We start from the raw sequence: 26129 nt of genomic DNA, 5'->3' as shown, positions 1-26129 counted from the left end.
CAGATAGAACAATGAGACAGAAATTTCACTGGATGTTTAAATGTGAAGCATCCGCTTAGCGTTTACACCCACTACCAAATATGGTAGTGAGAGGAAGCCCACGGGCAGCGGGAGAAGATGGAACAAGATGGATTTTGGCCAAAATTCTGCAAATGTTCTCAGCGATGAAACGTGTGATCTCAGTACAGTTTGATGTTCCCAAAACTAGAATATGTTATGAACAGAGTGGACCGCGATTTTTATACTTTACCATTTGCAAAAGTTTTTTTTTTTAATCATGTTGTTTAGAAAGAGTGCAAAGCAAAGGCGAATTGAGTTATTGCACACGCGCACTTCACAAAGTAGGCGTTCCCTAACGGACATATGCAGATGAGGCTAGAACGCGCCAATAGGATCTCACAAACTCGTCTTTAGCTCTGCCCCCCTCCTTGCTTGTTTTTCCCACTATGGCGCATTTATTCCCATTGGAAACGCCAGGCTGTGGTTTATATTGGTTAGAGCAAGAAGGGGGTGTAGCTGCATCCCAATATGGCGACCGGGGAATGGACGAGTGGGTGTGTCGAAAGAAAATTAATGGGCGTGTGGAAAGCACACTCTGCGACTATAGGTTATGGTAATTTCTAGACAACTGGGTCAGTGATCTTCTTGTCGGAAAATCGAAACTCTACAGAGTTCCCGAGTTGGATGACCGTTCAAAAAGATTTTTCCCAGTCAGAGCTCGTTTTTCCCCAGTTCCCAGTTGTCTTGAACGCACTGAAGTCGGATATTTCCGAGTTCACAGTTGTTTTGAAAGCTACAAATAGTGTGTGAATTTGTTGCTGGACTGGCAGACAACGTTCAGTCGGAACAGCGCATAAAGTTTTTAATTCGGTGTGTTTCTGAGGTCGATTTCAGGATAGGAGCGCTTGCGTTTAGTATTTTTAGTTATACATAAGGAGAGAACTACAAGATAATATTTTGGGATTGTTTTGCGGTTGAATCTTTTTGAAAAGCCTACATAATGAAGTCTAAAAATACAGTAATGGGAAAGTTCCTATGTTAACCACGAAGAGAGGTGATTACTGATGATTTCAGATTTACGAAGTAGGAATTCGTATTTTTAGGAAAATATCCTGCATAGGCTACGGGAGGAAAAACATTTTTTCTTCATATGAGTCGTCCCATATCCTCTGTCCCGAGTTTTATTCAAAGTTGAAAAACCAAGATGGCGGCGGATTCCCTACAGGTAAGAGCTCTGCAACTAAACGCTTTGTTTTACAACAGTTTGTGGGCCTATAATGACATCTTTCGTTTTCAGGTCATGGTTATTTCTGTGAAGGACTGGCCTTGGTAGGAATTTGTTTATACCTTGTTACGCTGTGTCCTAACTGTGGCTGTAGTGTTACAGACAAAATGTGATTGTATTCCTTTGCATAATCCCTCCCTAGCCTATTTTGTTTGATTGCTTCTTAAAGCGGAAGTGAAATTATTCACGTGATCAATAAAGTAATATGCCCTAATCTCTGTTAGTCAGATTATGTCAAACCAATCTCTGTCTGTGGGTGTGACAGTTTGTTTAAAGCACCTCACAGAGCTGGGTCATATGGACAAAAATCGTTATTGCGATAAACGTATTGCATTATAACGATATATTGAACGATACGATTACAACATTAATGTGCACCATCGTTTTATTTTATTTTTGTATGACCCTTACAACTACTAATTTGAATGTTATACCTATCAATTGTCATATGAACAATCACCTATACTAGCAAAGTTATTTATGTTCAAACTTCACGTTTCTCTGGTAGGGCTCTATAGGTTATTTATCGTTATGAATCAGCAAAATGTCCACCAACTGACCACCTAGGATAGCCCCGCTGTTGTTATTTACTGCTGCTCTTAAAATTATTTATCTCTTGTTCTATTTCGGCGCATGTGACAAAATACAATTAGATTTGATTCATTAACTTCAGGTGACTAGAGTATAGCTCTTTGGGTTCAGAGCAGTGAGGGGAGAGCAGAGGGTAAGGGGGTTATGGAAGGGGTTTTACAAACAAGGAAGGGGATTGTTCCTCTTGTGGTTATCAAGAACATGGAATTCCAACAGTTGGATGTATATCCTCTGAGTTAGGCCTTCTTTATGAATGACTTGGTACAACCCCTGCCTTATGGTCTGGAGGGGCACTTTAGGGTTGTGTTGAATGTGACCTCGTTCCCCAGGCTAATTTGCACCTGTAACCTGTAAAAGGACCCATGAGCACCACCATGTGAAGTTAGACTCTTGGCTTCTATTTGATATACCTCTATGTTTTATGGGGTGAAATTAAGGCATGTATAACCATTTATCTATCCCCAAAATGTGTAATAAGCCTACGCAAAGGACTTCGGTAAAGGGGTCTTAGACATTTACCAGAAAGTCTTTAAAATGTATTAGAAATTCATCAAAAGACACTATTGTTGAATTAAAGACCCCTGACAACTACTTTATTTAGTTTTTGATTTAAAAAAATTGCCTTCTGTAAGTTTAAGAAACATTGCCTTGTGTCTTAACTCTTTACCAAAAGTGTTTTTACTGATATCAGGTTTGCTTATGATTTATTAAGTGATTAAAATGTGTAATTCTGTTCGTTTAATAAAAACAGATTTTGGTATCAGAAATACTGCAATTGAATTGGCTACAATGGGAAATCATAGTAGTTGATCATAAACCACAGTTGGGCCTCCTGCTACAGTCCTCCCTTCCACTGTTCACCTCATAGGGTCTCCTGCTACTGTCCTCCCTTCCACTGTTCACCTCATAGGGTCTCCTGCTACTGTCCTCCCTTCCACTGTTCACCTCATAGGGTCTCCTGCTACTGTCCTCCCTTTCACTGTTCACCTCATAGAGTCTCCTGCTACTGTCCTCCCTTCCACTGTTCACCTCATAGGGTCTCCTGCTACTGTCCTCCCTTCTATTGTTCTCCTCATAGGGTCTCCTGCTACTGTCCTCCCTTCCACTGTTCACCTCATAGGGTCTCCTGCTACTGTCCTCCATTCTATTGTTCTCCTCATAGGGTCTCCTGCTACTGTCCTCCCTTCCACTGTTCACCTCATAGGGTCTCCTGCTCCTGTCTTCCCTTCCAATGTCATACTGTTATGTTCACCTCATATGTTTTCCCCTTTCTGTTTGGTGGTCAAAGTAATGCTGTGCCGTGATGTCCAAACTTGTGAAACAGACGTTGAGAATGATATTCATATCCATAATGATGCACTTCTGTATAGTACAAATCAGGCACCCATGATGTAATTCTGTTACCGGATGGGCTTCTGAGTGGCACAGCGGTCTAAGGCACTGCATCTCAGTGCAAGAACCAATTCCCTGGTTCGAATCCAGGCTAAATCTGGATCCAGGCTAAAACGGACAAGATTAATCAGATATTAATAGCAGTATCAGTATTCAACATGTCGTGGTACAATAACACATTTTAATAAAGAGGTTGAGGTCTCCCCTAAATGTTGGTTTATAGGCCAACGCTATCCATTTAGTCAGTGTGGATGGAGTGGGACTAGTCAAATGTGTGGGTTAAGAGGCCATTTTGGACTACACCCATGACTCTAAATTGTTATTACAGTCAGTCATAATAAGCATGTTTGTGAAAAAGACTGAGGGTTACAAAGTACAACAGTGTACCTCCAATAGTCTTTTGCTTTAAACAGCACGTGGACACCTGTTATCCCACAGGGGGAATTAGTGAGTTACGCAATCAGGCTGCCATTTGTCTCATCTGTGTCTGTCGCTTTCTCTCTCTCCCCCTCGCTTTCTCTCTCTCCCCCTCGCTTTCTCTGTCTCTCGCTATGCTAAGACCCTGTCCTTCAGCCCAGCACATTTTATTTTTTGCTGGAGGTTGGTTCCAATGTTGGAGGAATGCCTGAAACTACATTTCTACATTCTTCTGTCGGAGTCTGACTCATCTTTCTAAACTGAAACTCTTAACACTAAAGCCGCCGGCCCTTTCAGCAAATAAGCATGTTGCAAAATCAACTGAGGGTCATAGAAGTACAACACTGTAGCACGGCCGGCCCGCTCATTAGGTAGAACTATGTAGCTTCGTGTGGCGGGAGATTGACATGGGCGACATTTTCTGAGCTAAACTGACCATGGCGCACTTCCAACAACAACACATAATAAAAATGAAAAACAACTAGGTCAAGAGTTAAATCTATCACAAATGTACATTTATATGACTGCATTTTAAAAGGACTAAACTGGTGATGCACCCACATGGTATTTTTGGCCAATACCGATATCCAATATTTTCCTTGCCAAACAACCCGATACCGATATTACACATTTTAGAGGCCTTTTAAGCATCCTCGTACAGTTCAATAGTTAGACCACTACATCCATGTGTATGTGTTAAGGCACTGCATCTCAGTGCAAGAGGTGTCACTATAGTCCCTGGTTTGAATCCAGGCTGTATCACATCCGGCCGTGATTGGTGAGTCCCATAGGGTGGCTCACAATTGGCCCAGCGTCGTCCAGGTTTGGCCTGTGTAGGCCGTCATTGTAAATAAGAATTTGTTCTTATCTGACTTTTGCCTAGTTAAAAAAAGGTTACACAAACCACACAGACCAAAAATTATTTTTTGGGGTATTTACTTATGTCCCCATTACCAGTAAAACATAATCAAAACCTATTTCTTTCACTTACCTGCTGTCCTGTTTCATTGTTCAGTTGTTTCATTCTCAACCAGGATTTCTATGGAACGCCGTTTGGGTCTTTGCAGGTCAAACACTTTGATTGGTCAACAAACCTTTTTGACACATCAGGACCTGAATATGACTGCCCGTCACATAACACTGATGTGTCAAATAGGTTTGTTGACCAATCAGGACCTGAATATGACTGCACGTCACATAACACTATGATGTGTCATGTAAACTTGTTGACCAATCAGGACCTGAATATGACTGCACGCCACATAACACTATGATGTGTCAAATAGGTTTGTTGACCAATCAGGACCAGAATATGACTGCATGTCACATAACACTATGATGTGTCAAATAGGTTTGTTGACCAATCAGGACCTGAATATGACTGCACGCCACATAACACTATGATGTGTCAAAAAGATTTGTTGACCAATCAGGACCTGAATATGACTGCACGTCACATAACACTATGATGTGTCATGTAAGCTTGTTGACCAATCAGGACCTGAATATGACTGCACGTCACATAATTTAACGCGTTCATACATTTTATACGTAGTTATTACACCGATTTCATTGTCACTCGTATTTCATAAGGCACAACGATTCATCGATTATGGATGCTATGATGCTGGTAAAGTTGTTTCGTGCATCTACAGTGCTGGTCATAAAAATACATTTTAAAAAGCTAGCTAGCTCATGGATGCAAACAATGTTCTTCCCCTAAAACATAGCAAAACGACATCTGTTTCAGTAGCTATATAGTTTGTAGCTAACTATATAGCTACGTGTCATCTAAAATGACCCTGATTTTTTACAAGACTTCTTATTTGATTAATGGTGGTCGGACCCATCTATGTGAAGCTAGCCATAATAAGGATTAGCCACAATAGTGGACTTAACGGTTAGCCTTCAAAATAGAAGTATGTCATTGACAGTGATGCAAATGATTACAAATAGTAGAATTATGCCGTAATTGAATAGATCATGCTAAACGAGGTTGGAATGTTGTTTATATAAAATCAACAAAAGACATGAATTTGTTAATTTGACAAAAAGCTGTTGAAATCACACTGGATGTATTAAACTTTAGAATTGCTTTGGGCGCATCTTTTTTCACTGCATAGCCTTTCCTATGGATTGTGGATCAATGACCGGGGGTATCAGTCTACAGTGACACCCAGAGAACATTAGCATCGTAGCTCTTATTGCGGCACTCAAACAACTGTGAATTGATCCACATTTATTGTCAACCTGTGTATTGAACACTATCCCAGAGGAAAAACAATACCGCATGGATGTTTTGAAGTCGAATATCTCCGAGGACGTTGGGAAAAAAGATATTAGGTATTGAGTAGACTGATCCCCAATCCTTAGGTAAAGCTGTACAGTGACGTATGAATGTCGATACACACAATAGGCTGACTGGGAAGGTGATTCACACAGTAACAGTCCCGCGATAAGAGCTACAAGGCTAGTATTTGCGTAAATTCTTCAGTTGTGTTCTGTGGGTGTCACCGAGTAGACTGTCCCCATTTCATTTGCTTCACATTCCAACGTTGTTTACCATTATCTACTCTAAATATGGCATCGTTCAACACTTGTTTCGTACAGCTTTGACAGTGCTACTGATAATAGTGGTGGCGCTTGGCTTTCACGTGCAAATTCAGAACACACAACATTCTATAATAGAACTGTGTTATTTTACGTGTCCAAATTAAAAGCTTATTTAACGAGTCAAATAACACTATTTTGACATCTTTTTTGACAAGCAAAGACCCAACCGGCGTTCCATAGTATGTAGTGAAGCTAATAGCAGTGACACTATTACTGTGTAACTCCGGTAGGAAAACATCTGAACAATAGCGCACATGGTAATGTTGGTGTGTACCGGTCGCTACAACCAGTCGGCGAAAGCCAACATCACCCACGACAGAGAACGGTTGATTGTCAAGGGCAATGAATTCCAGTATCTTGGCGCTTCCTCTCTGAAATGTTCTTACTCAAATTTCAATTGACTGTTTGACTTGTTGACCGCTCGATCCACACAGCAGACATTGTGGGCTAGGTTAGGAATGCTGTTCAAATGACTTTGACTTGTTGACCGCTCGATCCACAGACATTGTGGGCCAGGTTAGGAATGCTGTGTTGCACGTGTAGCGCTACATTTTACGTGGCGTTATTACGTCATGTTATGTACATCGGCTTTAAACCAGACATCGGGCCGATACCGACGTTGGCATTTTTAGCTAATATCTTCCGATATGTTCACCGACATGTTGTGCATCCCTAAACAAACATTGTGGAAGTTAGACTAGTTACTACTAGTCTTTGCTTAGTAGCCTGAGCAAAGCTGCCATGAGTGTTCATGTGCTGAACACAGACAGTGTGGTTATACTTGTAAAAAGTTATATTTGGAAATTGAGCTGTTGAATGTAGTTATTTGACGAAGGTAAGTATCATAGAAACTGCAGCTTTTTCTGATACTATATAGAAATCAAAACTGTTTTACCTGCTTGTGACTCTGCTCCTCTCCCTGCCTGTGCCAATTCCAAGGTGTGTACAATTTGACAACATAATAATTCTTATTATGTGTGAAATTAGTTTAGGTGTAGTTTCGATGTGCTGGCTGACTGGCATCGTTCGCTTCCCTTCCGTCATCAACTTGAATAGAGTCAATTATATGTTTTGCATTATTCTAATGGCCTACTGCAACACACAGCATGTTTTCATTAGTATTAGAGTTATAGTGAATGATAGTCCAGTAATGGAAAATATCAACATGAGCGCCAACGCTGTTAAATAGGCACAAATGTAAAGCTTTAAAATGTGTGAAAATGACAAAATGCACTACATGACCGAAGTTAAGAGAACCTGCTAATTGACACCTGCTAATTGAACATCTAATTCTAAAATAATGGGCATTAATATGAAGTTGGTCCCTCCCCCCTTTGCTGCTATAACAGCCTCCACCTCTTCTGGGAAGACTTTCCACTAGAAGTTGGAACATTTGCTGCCGGACTTGCTTCCATTCAGACCCAGACCATTATTCCTCCTCCACCAAACTTTACAGTGGGCACAATTCATTGGGGCAGGTAGTGTTCTCCTGGCATCTGCCAAACCCAGAGTCATCTGTCACGCTGCCAGATGGTGAAGCGGGATTCATCTCTCCAGAGAACGAGTTTCCACTGCTCAAGAGTCCAATGGCTTTACACCACTCCAGCCGATGCCTGGCATTGTGCACAGTGATCTTAGGCTTGTGTGTGGCTGCTCGGCCATGGAAACCCATCTCATAAAGTCCCTGACGAACAGTTCTTGTGCTGACGTTGCTTCCAGAGGCAGTTTGGAACTCGGTACTCAGTAGTGAGTGTTGCAACCAAGGACGGATGATATTTTTTTTACACGCGGTTCCATTCTGTGAGCTTGTGTGGCCTACCACTTTGCGGCTGAGGAAGTGTTGCTCCTAGACGTTGGAAAAGTGGCATCCTATGCCGGTGTCACGTTGAAAGTAACTGAGCTCTTCAGTAAGGCCATTATACTGCCAATGTTTGTCTATGGAGATTGCCTAGCTGTCTTCTCGATTTGTATACACCTGTCAGCAACGGGTGTGGCTGAAATAGCCGAATCCTCTAATTTGAAGCGGTGTCCACATACTTTTGTGTGTGTATATAATAGTGTATGAAAACCATTGTCATTTATTGCTTGTACGGGACCCTTTATTGTGCCTTTTAATGACTGACTCCGTCATCTCGTTTTCTCTTCTCTAAACTCACGATTTCAGTCACCATGGCCACAATTCTTCATTGCACTATTGTTCTACATTAAATCCACGGCTTCACCCTCCTTATCATTCAGCCTAATTTTAAATTCGATTGCGAAGTAAAGTGCACAATTATCAGTTTCTATCGCCCATTCCTCCATTTAGCCTGTCATTCATTCAGAGGAGAGAGGCGCAATTATTATTATTTTTAATTAACAGTAAAAGAAAAATCTAAACTCATTGCTCAATATGTTTGATTTGTAATGACATGTAAAATACAAACATTACGGCAAAGTCAGGAAAGAAGCAAGTGAAGCTTTTAAAAAAAAATATATTTGTTGGCTTATTTATTTACAAAATCCAAACGTCATTGGTCCGTTGGAGGTTCTAGTGTTTTTAGGCTCTGAGGCTAAATGGCGGAGTTCTGTGTGTTTTGGTGTCTGGACAACCAGGCTGTTTCCTTGGTGACCTAGTGACTGTTGTGTTGACAGCTACGGTACAACAGGTTACAGTAGATCCGTTACGGTTACAATTCGTTATTATCAGTAACATTTTGGTATTATTACCTCTAAATATTAGTCGAGTATACAAATGTAAGGAATGTCAGATTCGAGAGGAATTCTGAAAAATAGATTGATGCACATTTTTGAACAATTTGCATAACGTCACAAACTCTGCTGCGGTCAAATTGGCAGGAGAGGACGCTAGGATATGGGCTATTCATCCTATAGCTAGGATGAACCATGAAAGGAGCTTGGCTGAACTCTCACCTGTCATCATTCCTCACACCTTTGCTGACACTGCAACAATGTGGGAACATGAAGATGCAATTTATATATTTATATATTTATTTATATTTATATATTTATTTATGTATATTTATATGTATATTTATATGTATATTTATATGTATATTTATATGTATATTTATATATTTGTATGTATATTTGTATTTATATATTTGTATTTATTTATATATTTGTATTTATTTATATATATTTGTATTTATAATATATATATATAAATAAATATTATATATATATATATATATATATTAATTAATTAGTCAACAAGGTTGTTCTGGCGCTGAGGCCCGACAATGAGCTAATGTGTCAAAATGGACAATCCAACAAGGCATATAGGTTATAATTTGACACAATTTATATATATTACAATCAATCTCAATTTATATATATTACCTTTATTTAACTAGGCAAGTCAGTTAAGAACAAATTCTTATTTTCAATGACGGCCTAGGAACAATGGGTTAACTGCCTGTTCAGGGGCAGAACGACAGATCTGTACCTTGTCAGCTCGGGGGTTTGAACTTGCAACCTTCCAGTTAACTAGTCCAACGCTCTAACCACTAGGCTACCCTGCCGCCCCAATTGACAATCCATTCAAATGTGAACAAATACATGCAACATGTCAAGAGCCTATTTAACAGTGTTGAGTAGTCTATATAAATTAAGAAAATGTAAGAAAATAATCTGTGTCAAATTATAACCTATATGCCTTGTTGGATTGTCCATTTTGACACATTAGCTCATTGTCGGGCCTCAGCGCCAGAACAACCTTGTTGACTGCTGTTGAATAATTATTGAATAGTCAGACACATCCATCTTTTATTTAAAACAAGACCAATGTATTTATTCACTAGACAGAAATGAAACCATTGTATAAAAGAAAGTCCACACAGCCTATAGGCAAGAGCTTCTACGCCCCGCATATCTAGCGGATGAGCTACTGGATCGTCAGACGGCAGTTGGGGAGAGATGTAGACTGACTTAAGTTCGCAAAACAACGACTTTATAATCATTAGTAAACACTCCCACTGTTAGGTCAAGTTTGTCTACATGAAAATAAAGCTAATAAATAAAAGTGATGATGAATGTAGGCCATTTTATTTTTTTAAATTTTTTAACAGTTTTGACGGCTATTTTATGTTCGTGACGGTCTTCGTACTTAACCGTCAGTTACGCGGTGGTTCAATCACCGCCTCAGGCTACATTGAAATATCCCTTGTCTGTCTGGCAAGAGGATGGATGGAGGATATTTTTTTTCATGGCGGTATTGGGTTGAAATGTGGATGTGTTATTCTTCTCGTCTGTGGTTTTGGGAACCGTGTTCCTTTAAACACCCAACCCTGGGGTGTAAACGATACTTAACTCCTCTGCTTGCATCACTGGGGTTTTATCCACTACAACAGCTTAGCGGGATTTGTCCTCCTCAGTCCTCTCCAAACTGCTTATCAGCTATTCTGACGCCGCGAGGAGCAGGCTGTGAAAACAAAATACACCATAACTAAACCAAGCTGAGTGACTGCAGACTCCTGTACGAAGTACCAACCAATATGGCCGTGGTGCTTCATAGCAGTGGATTATACTACCTCTCCAGTTTGTGAACTTGTTTCAAACCAAGGAAACAGAGGGGGGGGCTTGTACAGTACATTCGAAAATGCTTGGATCGGTTCATGCCTCTGTGCGTAATGTCATGGACATGGTAAGGAAAACCTGTTCAGCTCTTTAGGAGTTGTCTCCCTCATTACATTCATCATAGTGCATGTCAAGTTCTTCTCTATACTAATTATGGCAGTCAGCATTTCTGTATGAGTTGTGGTTTATAGCTCAAGATGAACTCGCTAAACAAGGTCAGATAACACAATGGCCTGCTTTGTCTACGCAGTATAGCCACATCGTCAGATCATTTAAACAGCTTGTCTACAACTCCATTGAAGTTGATACTGTATATTTGTGAAGAGATCTTTGCCTTTTTTTTTAAATCCAGTACAGCAATTCCACAGTAATGCAATTGCGCTGATACTCTGATTTTTCACTTAGAATGTTTCCCAAACCAAAACCATTGATTTCAAAGTTTAACAAACCATTAAACTCTATGCACAAGGACACCGTTTAACAATTTACATAGAATTCTTTTAACAAGAACACATTTACTAGAACAGATTCAACGTTTATTAACAGAATTTCTGTCAAATCTCCTTCAGTTTGACTACGTTTTCCCAAAAAATATCTGCTCAAGATTCAAAGATGTCAGCTATGACTTTAGAATTTTTTTTTATTTTGGTTATTGAACTATGGTGAGTGAAGTGGATTTACAGAATGTAGTCATGGTTCCCTGCTCTGTACCCCCCCCCCCCACACACACACACACACACACGTAATTCTGGATATGAATCAGGGTTTCCTGGTAAATGCCGGCTTTCAAAAAGAAAAGAAAAGCTGTTAAATAAAATGGTTGCTGACCCAAATCGTCAACGACAACAAAAATCCATTTCAAAATAAGGCTTTTTATTCATTGACGGAAATACCAGTCGATGTGCTCCAACATCAAAGGCTAACATACTTCATATTAAATCCTCAAGCTGCTGGGAAATTAGTGTTGGGTGTATTACTGTTTGAAGATTGTGTTGATTATCCCCTTCTCTAGTGTGCCTGCCTGCCGAGAGAGAGGATTATTTCCCCAAAAAACGAGAGTAAAGACGCCCTCCAGATCACTCTTTCTTGAGGTCAAAGTAATGAGGCTGATGCACATCGAGCTACTGAGTTGGACAGTTTGCACTTCCCGACAGCAGCCGCTCACTCTGAGCAGGCCAAGTTCCTCCTCAAATGCACTTAAATTAGAGGGCAAGTGATTGTGCTTGTCAGGCCCAGTCCTAGCAGCTCTGCTGCTGTCCTCGGCCAGGTCAACCCCCCCCCCCCCCGCGTTATGTATAAGGATTTGGAATGGATTGATTGAGTAATTATCTGTATCACATGCATTTCAGTTGAACTTATTCAGTAGCACTTAGAAACGAATCATCGTTGCCAACCATTCATATCAGAGAGTAACAATGTTAATCACTAATATAGGCAGCCAACTACCTATATTAGGACATATAGTTGTAATCAATGAGCCATATAGTTGTAATCAATAAGTAAAACCAGTCCTATATCGACATAACCTGAAAGGCCGCTCAGCAAGGAAGAAGCCACTGCTCCAAAACCGCCTTAAAAAAGACAGACTACGGTTTTCAACTGCACATGGGGACAAAGATCGTACTTGGTCTGATGAAACAAAAATAGAACTGTTTGGCCATAATGGCCATCATTATGTTGGAGGAAAAGGGGGATGCTTGCAAGCCAAAGAACACCATCCCAACCTTGAAGCACGGGGGTGGCATGTTGTGGGGGGGCTTTGCTGCAGCAAGGATTGATGCGCTTCACAAAATAGATGGCATCATGAGAAAGGAAAATGTGGATATATTGAAGCAACATCCCAAGACATCAGTCAGGACGTTAAAGCTTTTTCTTTAAGCTCATCCAGTAGAACTGTTAACTCACAATTTTTTTTATTTGAGTTTTGGAAACAAGTGCGTTCATAAAATGGATGCCGCCGGCCTCATTTCACAGGGTCAGAATGAGCTTTTCCTCAATGAAACAGCCTTGTAAAAATGGAGTTACATATCGAATTTGATTGTCCAACATCAGTTTTATAATTTATTCATTTTTGTGGACGCGAAGTGTCCTCTTCCTTCTGCTGTGGCGTCAGGTAGTCTAGTGGTTCGAGCGTTAAGCCAGCAACCAGCAGGTAGTCTAGTGGTCAGAGCGTTGGGCCAGTAACCAGCAGGTAGTCTAGTGGTTAGAGCATTGGGCCAGCAACCAGCAGGTAGTCTAGTGGTCAGAGCGTTGGACTAGTAACCAGCAGGTAGTCTAGTGGTTAGAGCGTTGGGCCAGTAACCAGCAGGTAGTCTAGTGGTCAGAGCGTTGGGCCAGTAACCAGCAGGTAGTCTAGTGGTTAGAGCGTTGGGCCAGTAACCAGCAGGTAGTCTAGTGGTCAGAGCGTTGAGCCAGTAACCAGCAGGTAGTCTAGTGGTTAGAGCTTTGAGCCAGTAACCAGCAGGTAGTCTAGTGGTTAGAGCTTTGAGCCAGTAACCAGCAGGTAGTCTAGTGGTTAGAGCTTTGAGCCAGTAACCAGCAGGTAGTCTAGTGGTCAGTGTTGGGCCAGTAACCAGCAGGTAGTCTAGTGGTCAGAGTGTTGGGCCAGTAACCAGCAGGTAGTCTAGTGGTTAGAGCGTTGGGCCAGTAACCAGCAGGTAGTCTAGTGGTAGAGCGTTGGGCCAGTAACCAGCAGGTAGTCTAGTGGTTAGAGCGTTGGGCCAGTAACCAGCAGGTAGTCTAGTGGTTAGAGCGTTGGGCCAGTAACCAGCAGGTAGTCTAGTGGTTAGAGCGTTGGGCCAGTAACCAGCAGGTAGTCTAGTGGTAGAGCGTTGGGCCAGTAACCAGCAGGTAGTCTAGTGGTTAGAGCGTTGGGCCAGTAACCAGCAGGTAGTCTAGTGGTCAGAGTGTTGGGCCAGTAACCAGCAGGTAGTCTAGTGGTTAGAGCGTTGGGCCAGTAACCAGCAGGTAGTCTAGTGGTCAGAGCTTTGAGCCAGTAACTGAAAGGATCGTATCCCCGACCTGACAAGGTAAAAATCTGTTGTTCTGCCCCTGAGCAAGAAAGTTAACCCCCTGTTCCCCGGCCGCGGACGACGATGTGTCTTCCTGATTTAAATGCAGGAAGACACATTTCAGTTGAAGGCATTCAGTTGTACAACTGATTAGGTATCCCCCTTTCCCTAAAAGAAGGGATCCAGCTTCTGTCAAATTAACGTCAAAAGTAGAAATTTTTAGCATTTTAGCTAACAATTTTCCTAACCTCAACTTAAGTCTCCTAACCGGCTACTTTAATGATCCTGACCTGCTCTGTAAGTTCTCCTAACCTGCTACGAAATGTCAAATCTGACGTTAAACTGATCCCTTTTAGCCATGACCAGCCGGCCCTGGTGTTCGTCGACAACATGTTTTGTTTTTTATTTGGCCTTATTCAAATATTCATGCCAAAGGCTATATTAAATTAGAATCCTAGATTGTATTTCAAAACAGCTGTGCTTTTGTTATTTCTTAATTAAAATGTTCATACGAATAGCCTTTTAGGACAGGTCATTCACAAATGTATTTTATATAAATATAATATTTTGAAGATGTGTTTTATAACTGTGTAGGTTACTTGTTCCTTTTGGATAAATGTGTTTTGTCTTTATAAAAATATTAATTTATGATTTATAGCAGAGTTGACGACGCAACTGACAATTTATCTTTTTAATAAAACCTATCATGTTGGTATAAGAACATTTTGTTCTACTTTGACAACTTCGTAATGATCCAATCTAGTGTGCAGTGGTGTATTCATGGATGCCAGGCCTCCCCAAAAAATAGACCAAGACAAAAAATGGAAAAAACATAATTATCTTTCGTCTCTTTTTTGTGTGTTTTTAAATATTTTTCTTCAATTCTCTAGAGGCTGAATGTATCTCACAGGAGAAAGCATCCGAGCGAGTGAAACAGCGCCCCTCTGTCTCTCTATGTGTAGCCCATTTATCTTATGCTGTCTGGTCAAAAAGGGTATGACATTGTTGCCTCCTGAAGCATTGAAGGTAAGGGAAGCCAGCAAACATCTGGCCTCTCTTGGCAAAAAATGTATTTACAAAAATAAATAACTTGCCAAGCTTCGTTGAGCACAACTGAGCGAGTTTGTGTTCCCCAGTGATTTTTTTTCTTCCCTCCCTCGTACCGCTAATGCTCTAGTGTGTACTGAACTATACTCTACTGTACTGGACTCTACTGTACTATACTCTACTTTACTGGACTCTACTGTACTGAACTATACTCTACTTTACTGTGCTGGACTATACTCTACTTTACTGTGCTGGACTATACTCTACTTTACTGTGCTGGACTATACTCTACTTTACTGTGCTGGACTCTACTGTACTATACTCTACTTTACTCTACTTTACTGAACTGTACTTTACTCTACTTTACTATACTGGACTCTACTTTACTGTACTGGACTATACTGTACTGGACTATACTCTACTCTACTTTACTGGACTCTACTCTACTTTACTGGACTCTACTTTACTGTACTGGACTATACTCTACTTTACTGTACTATACTGTACCGGTCTATACTCTACTATACTGGACTCTACTTTACTGGACTGGACTATACTCTACTTTACTGGACTGGACTATACTCTACTTTACTGGACTGGACTATACTCTACTTTACTGGACTGGACTATACTCTACTTTACTGGACTGGACTATACTCTACTTTACTGAACTGTACTTTACTCTACTTTACTATACTATACTGGACTCTACTTTACTGTACTGGACTATACTGTACTGGACTATACTCTACTCTACTTTACTGGACTCTACTCTACTTTACTGGACTCTACTTTACTGTACTGGACTATACTCTACTTTACTGTACTATACTGTACCGGTCTATACTCTACTATACTGGACTCTACTTTACTGGACTGGACTATACTCTACTTTACTGGACTGGACTATACTCTACTTTACTGGACTGGACTATACTCTACTTTACTGGACTGGACTATACTCTACTTTACTGGACTGGACTATACTCTACTTTACTGGACTGGACTATACTCTACTTTACTGGACTGGACTATACTCTACTTTACTGGACTGGACTATACTCTACTTTACTGGACTGGACTATACTCTACTTTACTGGACTGGACTATACTCTACTTTACTGGACTGGACTATACTCTACTTTACTGGACTGGACTATACTCTACTTTACTGGGCTGGACTATACTCTACTGGACTCTACTTTACTGGACTGGACTCTACTCTACTGTACTGGACTCTACTCTACTGTACTGGACTATACTCTACTTTACTGTACTGTACTGTACTGAACTATACTGTACTGTGCTGGACTCTACTCTACTTTACTGTACTGGACTCTACTCTACTTTACTGTACTGGACTCTACTCTACTTTACTGTACTGGACTCTACTATACTTTACTGTACTGGACTCTACTCTACTTTACTACACTCTACTTTACTTTACTGCACTCTTTACTGGACTGGACTATACTCTACTTTACTGGACTGGACTATACTCTACTTTACTGGACTGGACTATACTCTACTTTACTGGACTGGACTATACTCTACTTTACTGGACTGGACTATACTCTACTTTACTGGACTGGACTATACTCTACTTTACTGGACTGGACTATACTCTACTTTACTGGACTGGACTATACTCTACTTTACTGGACTGGACTATACTCTACTGGACTGGACTGGACTCTACTTTACTGGACTGGACTGGACTCTACTTTACTGGACTGGACTCTACTCTACTTTACTGGACTGGACTGGACTATACTCTACTTTACTGGACTGGACTGGACTATACTCTACTTTACTGGACTGGACTGGACTATACTCTACTTTACTGGACTGGACTCTACTTTACTGGACTGGACTCTACTCTACTTTACTGTACTGGACTCTACTCTACTTTACTGTACTGGACTCTACTCTACTTTACTGGACTCTACTATACTTTACTGTACTGGACTCTACTCTACTTTACTATACTTTACTGCACTCTACTCTACTTTACTGTACTGGACTCTACTCTACTTTACTGTACTATACTGTACCGGTCTATACTCTACTATACTGGACTCTACTTTACTGGACTGTACTGGACTATACTCTACTTTACTGTACTATACTGTACTGGACTATACTCTACTTTACTGGACTGGACTATACTCTACTTTACTTTACTGGACTGGACTGGACTGGACTGGGCTATACTCTACTTTACTGGACTGGACTATACTCTACTTTACTGGACTGGACTATACTCTACTTTACTGGACTGGACTATACTCTACTTTACTGGACTATACTCTACTTTACTGGACTGGACTATACTCTACTTTACTGGACTGGACTATACTCTACTTTACTGGACTGGACTATACTCTACTTTACTGGACTATACTCTACTTTACTGGACTGGACTGGACTGGACTATACTCTACTTTACTGGACTGGACTATACTCTACTTTACTGGACTGGACTATACTCTACTTTACTGGACTGGACTCTACTCTACTTTACTGGACTGGACTCTACTTTACTGTACTGGACTGGACTCTACTTTACTGTACTGGACTCTACTCTACTCTACTTTACTGTACTGGACTCTACTCTACTTTACTGTACTGGACTCTACTATACTTTACTGTACTGGACTCTACTCTACTTTACTATACTTTACTGCACTCTACTCTACTTTACTGTACTGGACTCTACTCTACTTTACTATACTTTACTGCACTCTACTCTACTTTACTGTACTGGACTCTACTCTACTTTACTGTACTATACTGTACCGGTCTATACTCTACTATACTGGACTCTACTTTACTGGACTGTACTGGACTATACTCTACTTTACTGTACTATACTGTACTGGACTATACTCTACTTTACTGGACTGGACTATACTCTACTTTACTTTACTGGACTGGACTATACTGGACTGGGCTATACTCTACTTTACTGGACTGGACTATACTCTACTTTACTGGACTAGACTATACTCTACTTTACTGGACTGGGCTATACTCTACTGGACTGGGCTATACTCTACTTTACTGGACTGGACTATACTCTACTTTACTGGACTGGACTATACTCTACTTTACTGGACTGGACTATACTCTACTTTACTGGACTGGACTATACTCTACTTTACTGGACTATACTCTACTTTACTGGACTGGACTATACTCTACTTTACTGGACTGGACTCTACTTTACTGGACTGGACTCTACTCTACTTTACTGGACTGGACTGGACTCTACTTTACTGGACTGGACTATACTCTACTGGACTGGACTGGACTCTACTCTACTGGACTGGACTGGACTCTACTGGACTGGACTGGACTCTACTCTACTTTACTGGACTGGACTATACTCTACTTTACTGGACTCTACTTTACTGTACTATACTGTACCGGTCTATACTCTACTATACTGGACTCTACTTTACTGGACTGTACTGGACTATACTCTACTTTACTGTACTATACTGTACTGGACTATACTCTACTTTACTGGACTGGACTATACTCTACTTTACTTTACTGGACTGGACTATACTGGACTGGGCTATACTCTACTTTACTGGACTGGACTATACTCTACTTTACTGGACTGGACTATACTCTACTTTACTGGACTGGGCTATACTCTACTTTACTGGACTATACTCTACTTTACTGGACTGGACTATACTCTACTTTACTGGACTGGACTATACTCTACTTTACTGGACTGGACTCTACTCTACTTTACTGGACTGGACTCTACTCTACTTTACTGGACTGGACTATACTCTACTTTACTGGACTCTACTTTACTGTACTATACTGTACCGGTCTATACTCTACTATACTGGACTCTACTTTACTGTACTATACTGGACTGGACTATACTCTACTTTACTGGACTGGACTATACTCTACTTTACTGGACTGGACTCTACTCTACTTTACTGGACTGGACTCTACTCTACTCTACTGGACTGGACTCTACTTTACTGTACTGGACTCTACTCTACTTTACTGTACTGGACTCTACTATACTTTACTGTACTGGACTCTACTCTACTTTACTATACTTTACTGCACTCTACTCTACTTTACTGTACTGGACTCTACTCTACTTTACTGTACTATACTGTACCGGTCTATACTCTACTATACTGGACTCTACTTTACTGGACTGTACTGGACTATACTCTACTTTACTGTACTATACTGTACTGGACTATACTCTACTTTACTGGACTGGACTATACTCTACTTTACTTTACTGGACTGGACTATACTGGACTGGGCTATACTCTACTTTACTGGACTGGACTATACTCTACTTTACTGGACTGGACTATACTCTACTTTACTGGACTGGACTATACTCTACTTTACTGGACTGGACTATACTCTACTTTACTGGACTGGACTATACTCTACTTTACTGGACTGGACTATACTCTACTTTACTGGACTGGACTATACTCTACTTTACTGGACTGGACTATACTCTACTTTACTGGACTGGACTGGACTCTACTTTACTGGACTGGACTATACTCTACTTTACTGGACTATACTGGACTATACTCTACTTTACTGGACTGGACTGGGCTATACTCTACTTTACTGGACTGGACTATACTCTACTTTACTGGACTGGACTCTACTTTACTGGACTGGACTCTACTCTACTGGACTGGACTCTACTCTACTCTACTCTACTTTACTGTACTGGACTCTACTCTACTTTACTGTACTGGACTCTACTATACTTTACTGTACTGGACTCTACTCTACTTTACTATACTTTACTGCACTCTACTCTACTTTACTGTACTGGACTCTACTCTACTTTACTGTACTATACTGTACCGGTCTATACTCTACTATACTGGACTCTACTTTACTGGACTGTACTGGACTATACTCTACTTTACTGTACTATACTGTACTGGACTATACTCTACTTTACTGGACTGGACTATACTCTACTTTACTGGACTGGACTATACTGGACTGGGCTATACTCTACTTTACTGGACTGGGCTATACTCTACTTTACTGGACTGGACTATACTCTACTTTACTGGACTGGACTATACTCTACTTTACTGGACTGGACTATACTCTACTTTACTGGACTATACTCTACTTTACTGGACTGGACTATACTCTACTTTACTGGACTGGACTATACTCTACTTTACTGGACTGGACTATACTCTACTTTACTGGACTATACTCTACTTTACTGGACTGGACTCTACTCTACTTTACTGGACTGGACTCTACTCTACTTTACTGGACTGGACTGGACTCTACTTTACTGGACTGGACTCTACTCTACTTTACTGGACTGGACTGGACTCTACTCTACTGGACTGGACTGGACTCTACTTTACTGAACTGGACTCTACTCTACTTTACTGGACTGGACTCTACTCTACTTTACTGGACTGGACTATACTCTACTTTACTGGACTCTACTTTACTGTACTATACTGTACCGGTCTATACTCTACTATACTGGACTCTACTTTACTGGACTGTACTGGACTATACTCTACTTTACTGTACTATACTGTACTGGACTATACTCTACTTTACTGGACTGGACTATACTCTACTTTACTTTACTGGACTGGACTATACTGGACTGGGCTATACTCTACTTTACTGGACTGGACTATACTCTACTTTACTGGACTGGACTATACTCTACTTTACTGGACTGGACTATACTCTACTTTACTGGACTATACTCTACTTTACTGGACTGGGCTATACTCTACTTTACTGGACTGGACTATACTCTACTTTACTGGACTGGACTATACTCTACTTTACTGGACTGGACTATACTCTACTTTACTGGACTATACTCTACTTTACTGGACTGGACTATACTCTACTTTACTGGACTGGACTCTACTCTACTTTACTGGACTGGACTCTACTCTACTTTACTGGACTGGACTCTACTCTACTTTACTGGACTGGACTCTACTCTACTTTACTGGACTGGACTATACTCTACTTTACTGGACTGGACTGGACTCTACTCTACTGGACTGGACTGGACTCTACTCTACTGGACTGGACTGGACTCTACTTTACTGGACTGGACTCTACTCTACTTTACTGGACTGGACTATACTCTACTTTACTGGACTGGACTGGACTCTACTCTACTGGACTGGACTGGACTCTACTCTACTTTACTGGACTGGACTCTACTCTACTTTACTGGACTGGACTCTACTCTACTTTACTGGACTCTACTTTACTGTACTATACTGTACCGGTCTATACTCTACTATACTGGACTCTACTTTACTGGACTGGACTGTACTGGACTCTACTCTACTTTACTGTACTATACTGGACTGGACTATACTCTACTTTACTGGACTGGACTATACTCTACTTTACTGGACTGGACTATACTCTACTTTACTGGACTGGACTATACTCTACTTTACTGGACTGGACTATACTCTACTTTACTGGACTATACTCTACTTTACTGGACTGGACTATACTCTACTTTACTGGACTGGACTATACTCTACTTTACTGGACTGGACTATACTCTACTTTACTGGACTGGACTAAACTCTACTTTACTGGACTGGACTAAACTCTACTTTACTGGACTGGACTCTACTGGACTATACTGGACTGGACTCTACTGGACTATACTGGACTGGACTCTACTGGACTGGACTGGACTCTACTTTACTGGACTGGACTATACTCTACTGGACTGTACTCTACTCTACTCTACTGGACTATACTGTACTGGACTCTACTTTACTTTACTGGACTGGACTATACTCTACTTTACTGGACTGGACTATACTGGACTGGACTGGACTCTACTTTACTGGACTGGACTCTACTTTACTTTACTGGACTGGACTCTACTCTACTTTACTGGACTGGACTATACTCTACTTTACTGGACTATACTCTACTTTACTGGACTGGACTCTACTCTACTTTACTGGACTGGACTCTACTCTACTTTACTGGACTGGACTCTACTCTACTTTACTGGACTGGACTCTACTCTACTTTACTGGACTGGACTATACTCTACTTTACTGGACTGGACTGGACTCTACTCTACTGGACTGGACTGGACTCTACTCTACTGGACTGGACTGGACTCTACTTTACTGGACTGGACTCTACTCTACTTTACTGGACTGGACTATACTCTACTTTACTGGACTGGACTGGACTCTACTCTACTGGACTGGACTGGACTCTACTCTACTTTACTGGACTGGACTCTACTCTACTTTACTGGACTCTACTTTACTGTACTATACTGTACCGGTCTATACTCTACTATACTGGACTCTACTTTACTGGACTGGACTGTACTGGACTATACTCTACTTTACTGGACTGGACTATACTCTACTTTACTGGACTGGACTATACTCTACTTTACTGGACTGGACTATACTCTACTTTACTGGACTGGACTATACTCTACTTTACTGGACTGGACTATACTCTACTTTACTGGACTGGACTATACTCTACTTTACTGGACTGGACTATACTCTACTTTACTGGACTGGACTATACTCTACTTTACTGGACTGGACTATACTCTACTTTACTGGACTGGACTATACTCTACTTTACTGGACTGGACTAAACTCTACTTTACTGGACTGGACTAAACTCTACTTTACTGGACTGGACTATACTGGACTATACTGGACTGGACTCTACTGGACTATACTGGACTGGACTCTACTGGACTGGACTGGACTCTACTTTACTGGACTGGACTATACTCTACTGGACTGTACTCTACTCTACTCTACTGGACTATACTGTACTGGACTCTACTTTACTTTACTGGACTGGACTATACTCTACTTTACTGGACTGGACTATACTGGACTGGACTGGACTCTACTTTACTTTACTGGACTGGACTCTACTCTACTTTACTGGACTGGACTATACTGGACTGGACTGGACTGGACTCTACTTTACTGGACTGGACTCTACTTTACTTTACTGGACTGTACTGGACTCTACTTTACTGGACTGTACTGGACTCTACTTTACTGTACTGTACTGGACTCTACTCTACTTTACTGGACTGGACTATACTCTACTTTACTGGACTGTACTCTACTTTACTGTACTGTACTGGACTCTACTCTACTTTACTGGACTGGACTATACTTTACTGGACTGGACTATACTCTACTTTACTGGACTGGACTATACTCTACTTTACTGGACTGGACTATACTCTACTTTACTGGACTGGACTATACTCTACTTTACTGTACTATACTGTACCGGACTATACTCTACTTTACTGTACTGGACTCTACTTTACTGGACTGGACTATACTCTACTTTACTGGACTGTACTCTACTGGACTGTACTGGACTGTACTCTACTCTACTGGACTATACTGTACTGGACTATACTCTACTTTACTGTACTGGACTATGCTCTACTTTACTGTACTGGACTATGCTCTACTTTACTGTACTGGACTATACTGTACTCTACTCTACTGGACTATACTGGACTGTACTAGACTGGACTGTACTGGACTATACTCTATTCTACTGTCCAAACTTGTAAAACAGACATCTATAATTGGAGACCAAATCTAAACCAATCATGGTCGTTATGTTTGGGTCAAGTGAAGGCCGGTCCAGAGCTATGCCCGCTGAAACCCAGCTCTTAAATAGCGACTCAGAGTTGAAAAAATCCAAGAAGAATGTGGTGGTCAGCTTATTAAGTCCAAATTCAGGGTTTGCTTCCGTACTAAATAACATTAGCCGTCACCTGTTTTACAACCGGTGAATAGATGTTTCAAAGAGTGATGCCCAGTAACTCGAGTCAGGCCAGGCCACAATTACATTTTGACTTCAGGTCAGTCGAGGAAATGCTTGTCGCTTATCCTTAAATTGATGTGAACAATACGGAAGGCTATGTAACCCACAACAGTGTACTTGGTCTGTGGGGGAGGCCCTCTCTGTCTGTCCTGTTGCAGTGACGTTTTCCTCTGCATTCCCTGTCATTGTTTAACCAGCAAGCCAGAGGACTTTTGTTAAGGTCAGCTGGTAAGGCCTAGTGTGTTTGGCCCAGTGTATAATCTGTGTTCCAAATGACACCCTATGTCCTTTATAGTGCACTACATTTGACGAGAGCCTATAGAGCCCTGGTCAAAAGAAGTGCACTATATAGGAAATAGGGTGCCATTTTGGGGTAACAGTAGACTAGCAGCACCACTGAGTATTGACCAGCTGACCAGCCACAGATTAGCTGCTTTCCCTTTAGTCCGTTACATAACGGTCACAGAGCCGCCGATGATGGCCTGCCAAGTGACTGTATTGCCAGATTACAGACCAACAAGACTCAAATGTTACTTGTCACATGCTTCGTAAACAACCGGTGTTAAAACATACATATAAATGCTGACTTCTGGACCCTTCCCATTAAAGCAGAGCGATATATAAAACTAATAACACAAGGAATAAACACAATGAGGAAGGATAACTTGGCTATATACAATAAATACACAATGAGGAAGGATAACTTGGCTATATACAATAAATACACAATGAGGAAGGATAACTTGGCTATATACAATAAATGCACAATGAGGAGGGATAACTTGGCTATATACAATAAATACACAATGAGGAAGGATAACTTGGCTATATACAATAAATACACAATGAGGAAGGATAACTTGGCTATATACAATAAATACACAATGAGGAAGGATAACTTGGCTATATACAATAAATGCACAATGAGGAGGGATAACTTGGCTATATACAATAAATACACAATGAGGAAGGATAACTTGGCTATATACAATAAATACACAATGAGGAAGGATAACTTGGCTATATACAATAAATGCACAATGAGGAAGGATAACTTGGCTATATACAATAAATACACAATGAGGAAGGATAACTTGGCTATATACAATAAATACACAATGAGGAAGGATAACTTGGCTATATACAATAAATACACAATGAGGAAGGATAACTTGGCTATATACAATAAATACACAATGAGGAAGGATAACTTGGCTATATACAATAAATACACAATGAGGAAGGATAACTTGGCTATATACAATAAATGCACAATGAGGAAGGATAACTTGGCTATATACAAGGAATAAACACAATGAGGAAGGATAACTTGGCTATATACAATAAATACACAATGAGGAAGGATAACTTGGCTATATACAATAAATACACAATGAGGAAGGATAACTTGGCTATATACAATAAATACACAATGAGGAAGGATAACTTGGCTATATACAATAAATGCACAATGAGGAAGGATAACTTGGCTATATACAAGGAATAAACACAATGAGGAAGGATAACTTGGCTATATACAATAAATACACAATGAGGAAGGATAACTTGGCTATATACAATAAATACACAATGAGGAAGGATAACTTGGCTATATACAATAAATGCACAATGAGGAAGGATAACTTGGCTATATACAATAAATACACAATGAGGAAGGATAACTTGGCTATATACAAGGAATAAACACAATGAGGAAGGATAACTTGGCTATATACAATAAATACACAATGAGGAAGGATAACTTGGCTATATACAATAAATGCACAATGAGGAAGGATAACTTGGCTATATACAAGGAATAAACACAATGAGGAAGGATAACTTGGCTATATACAATAAATACACAATGAGGAAGGATAACTTGGCTATATACAAGGAATAAACACAATGAGGAAGGATAACTTGGCTATATACAATAAATACACAATGAGGAAGGATAACTTGGCTATATACAATAAATACACAATGAGGAAGGATAACTTGGCTATATACAATAAATACACAATGAGGAAGGATAACTTGGCTATATACAATAAATACACAATGAGGAAGGATAACTTGGCTATATACAATAAATGCACAATGAGGAAGGATAACTTGGCTATATACAATAAATGCACAATGAGGAAGGATAACTTGGCTATATACAATAAATGCACAATGAGGAAGGATAACTTGGCTATATACAAGGAATAAACACAATGAGGAAGGATAACTTGGCTATATACAAGGAATAAACACAATGAGGAAGGATAACTTGGCTATATACAAGG

The 26129-nt window shown here is 40.4% G+C and overlaps 1 protein-coding gene across 2 annotated transcripts in view; it reads left to right on the top strand.

Annotated features, from left to right (window-relative positions):
• Positions 1-605: 605 nt before the first annotated feature.
• The window catches only part of LOC135513283 (serine/threonine-protein kinase N2-like), a 50261-nt gene continuing 24737 nt past the window's right edge, over positions 606-26129 (top strand). The window contains exon 1 of one of the 2 annotated variants that reach the window (XM_064936160.1): positions 606-1225. In XM_064936160.1, the coding sequence (XP_064792232.1) occupies positions 1205-1225 (21 nt within the window). In that variant the 5' untranslated portion in view covers positions 606-1204. Of the gene's footprint in view, positions 1226-10671; positions 10944-26129 lie in introns of those variants that run through there. The other variant, XM_064936158.1, reaches the window with a different exon arrangement.

Source organism: Oncorhynchus masou, chromosome 24 (genome assembly GCF_036934945.1).
Source record: "Oncorhynchus masou masou isolate Uvic2021 chromosome 24, UVic_Omas_1.1, whole genome shotgun sequence".
In the NCBI taxonomy this organism is placed as follows: Eukaryota; Metazoa; Chordata; class Actinopteri; order Salmoniformes; family Salmonidae; genus Oncorhynchus; species Oncorhynchus masou.
The sequence above is the reverse complement of the archived record's forward strand: the minus strand, read 5'-3'. Positions and strand labels throughout refer to the sequence as shown.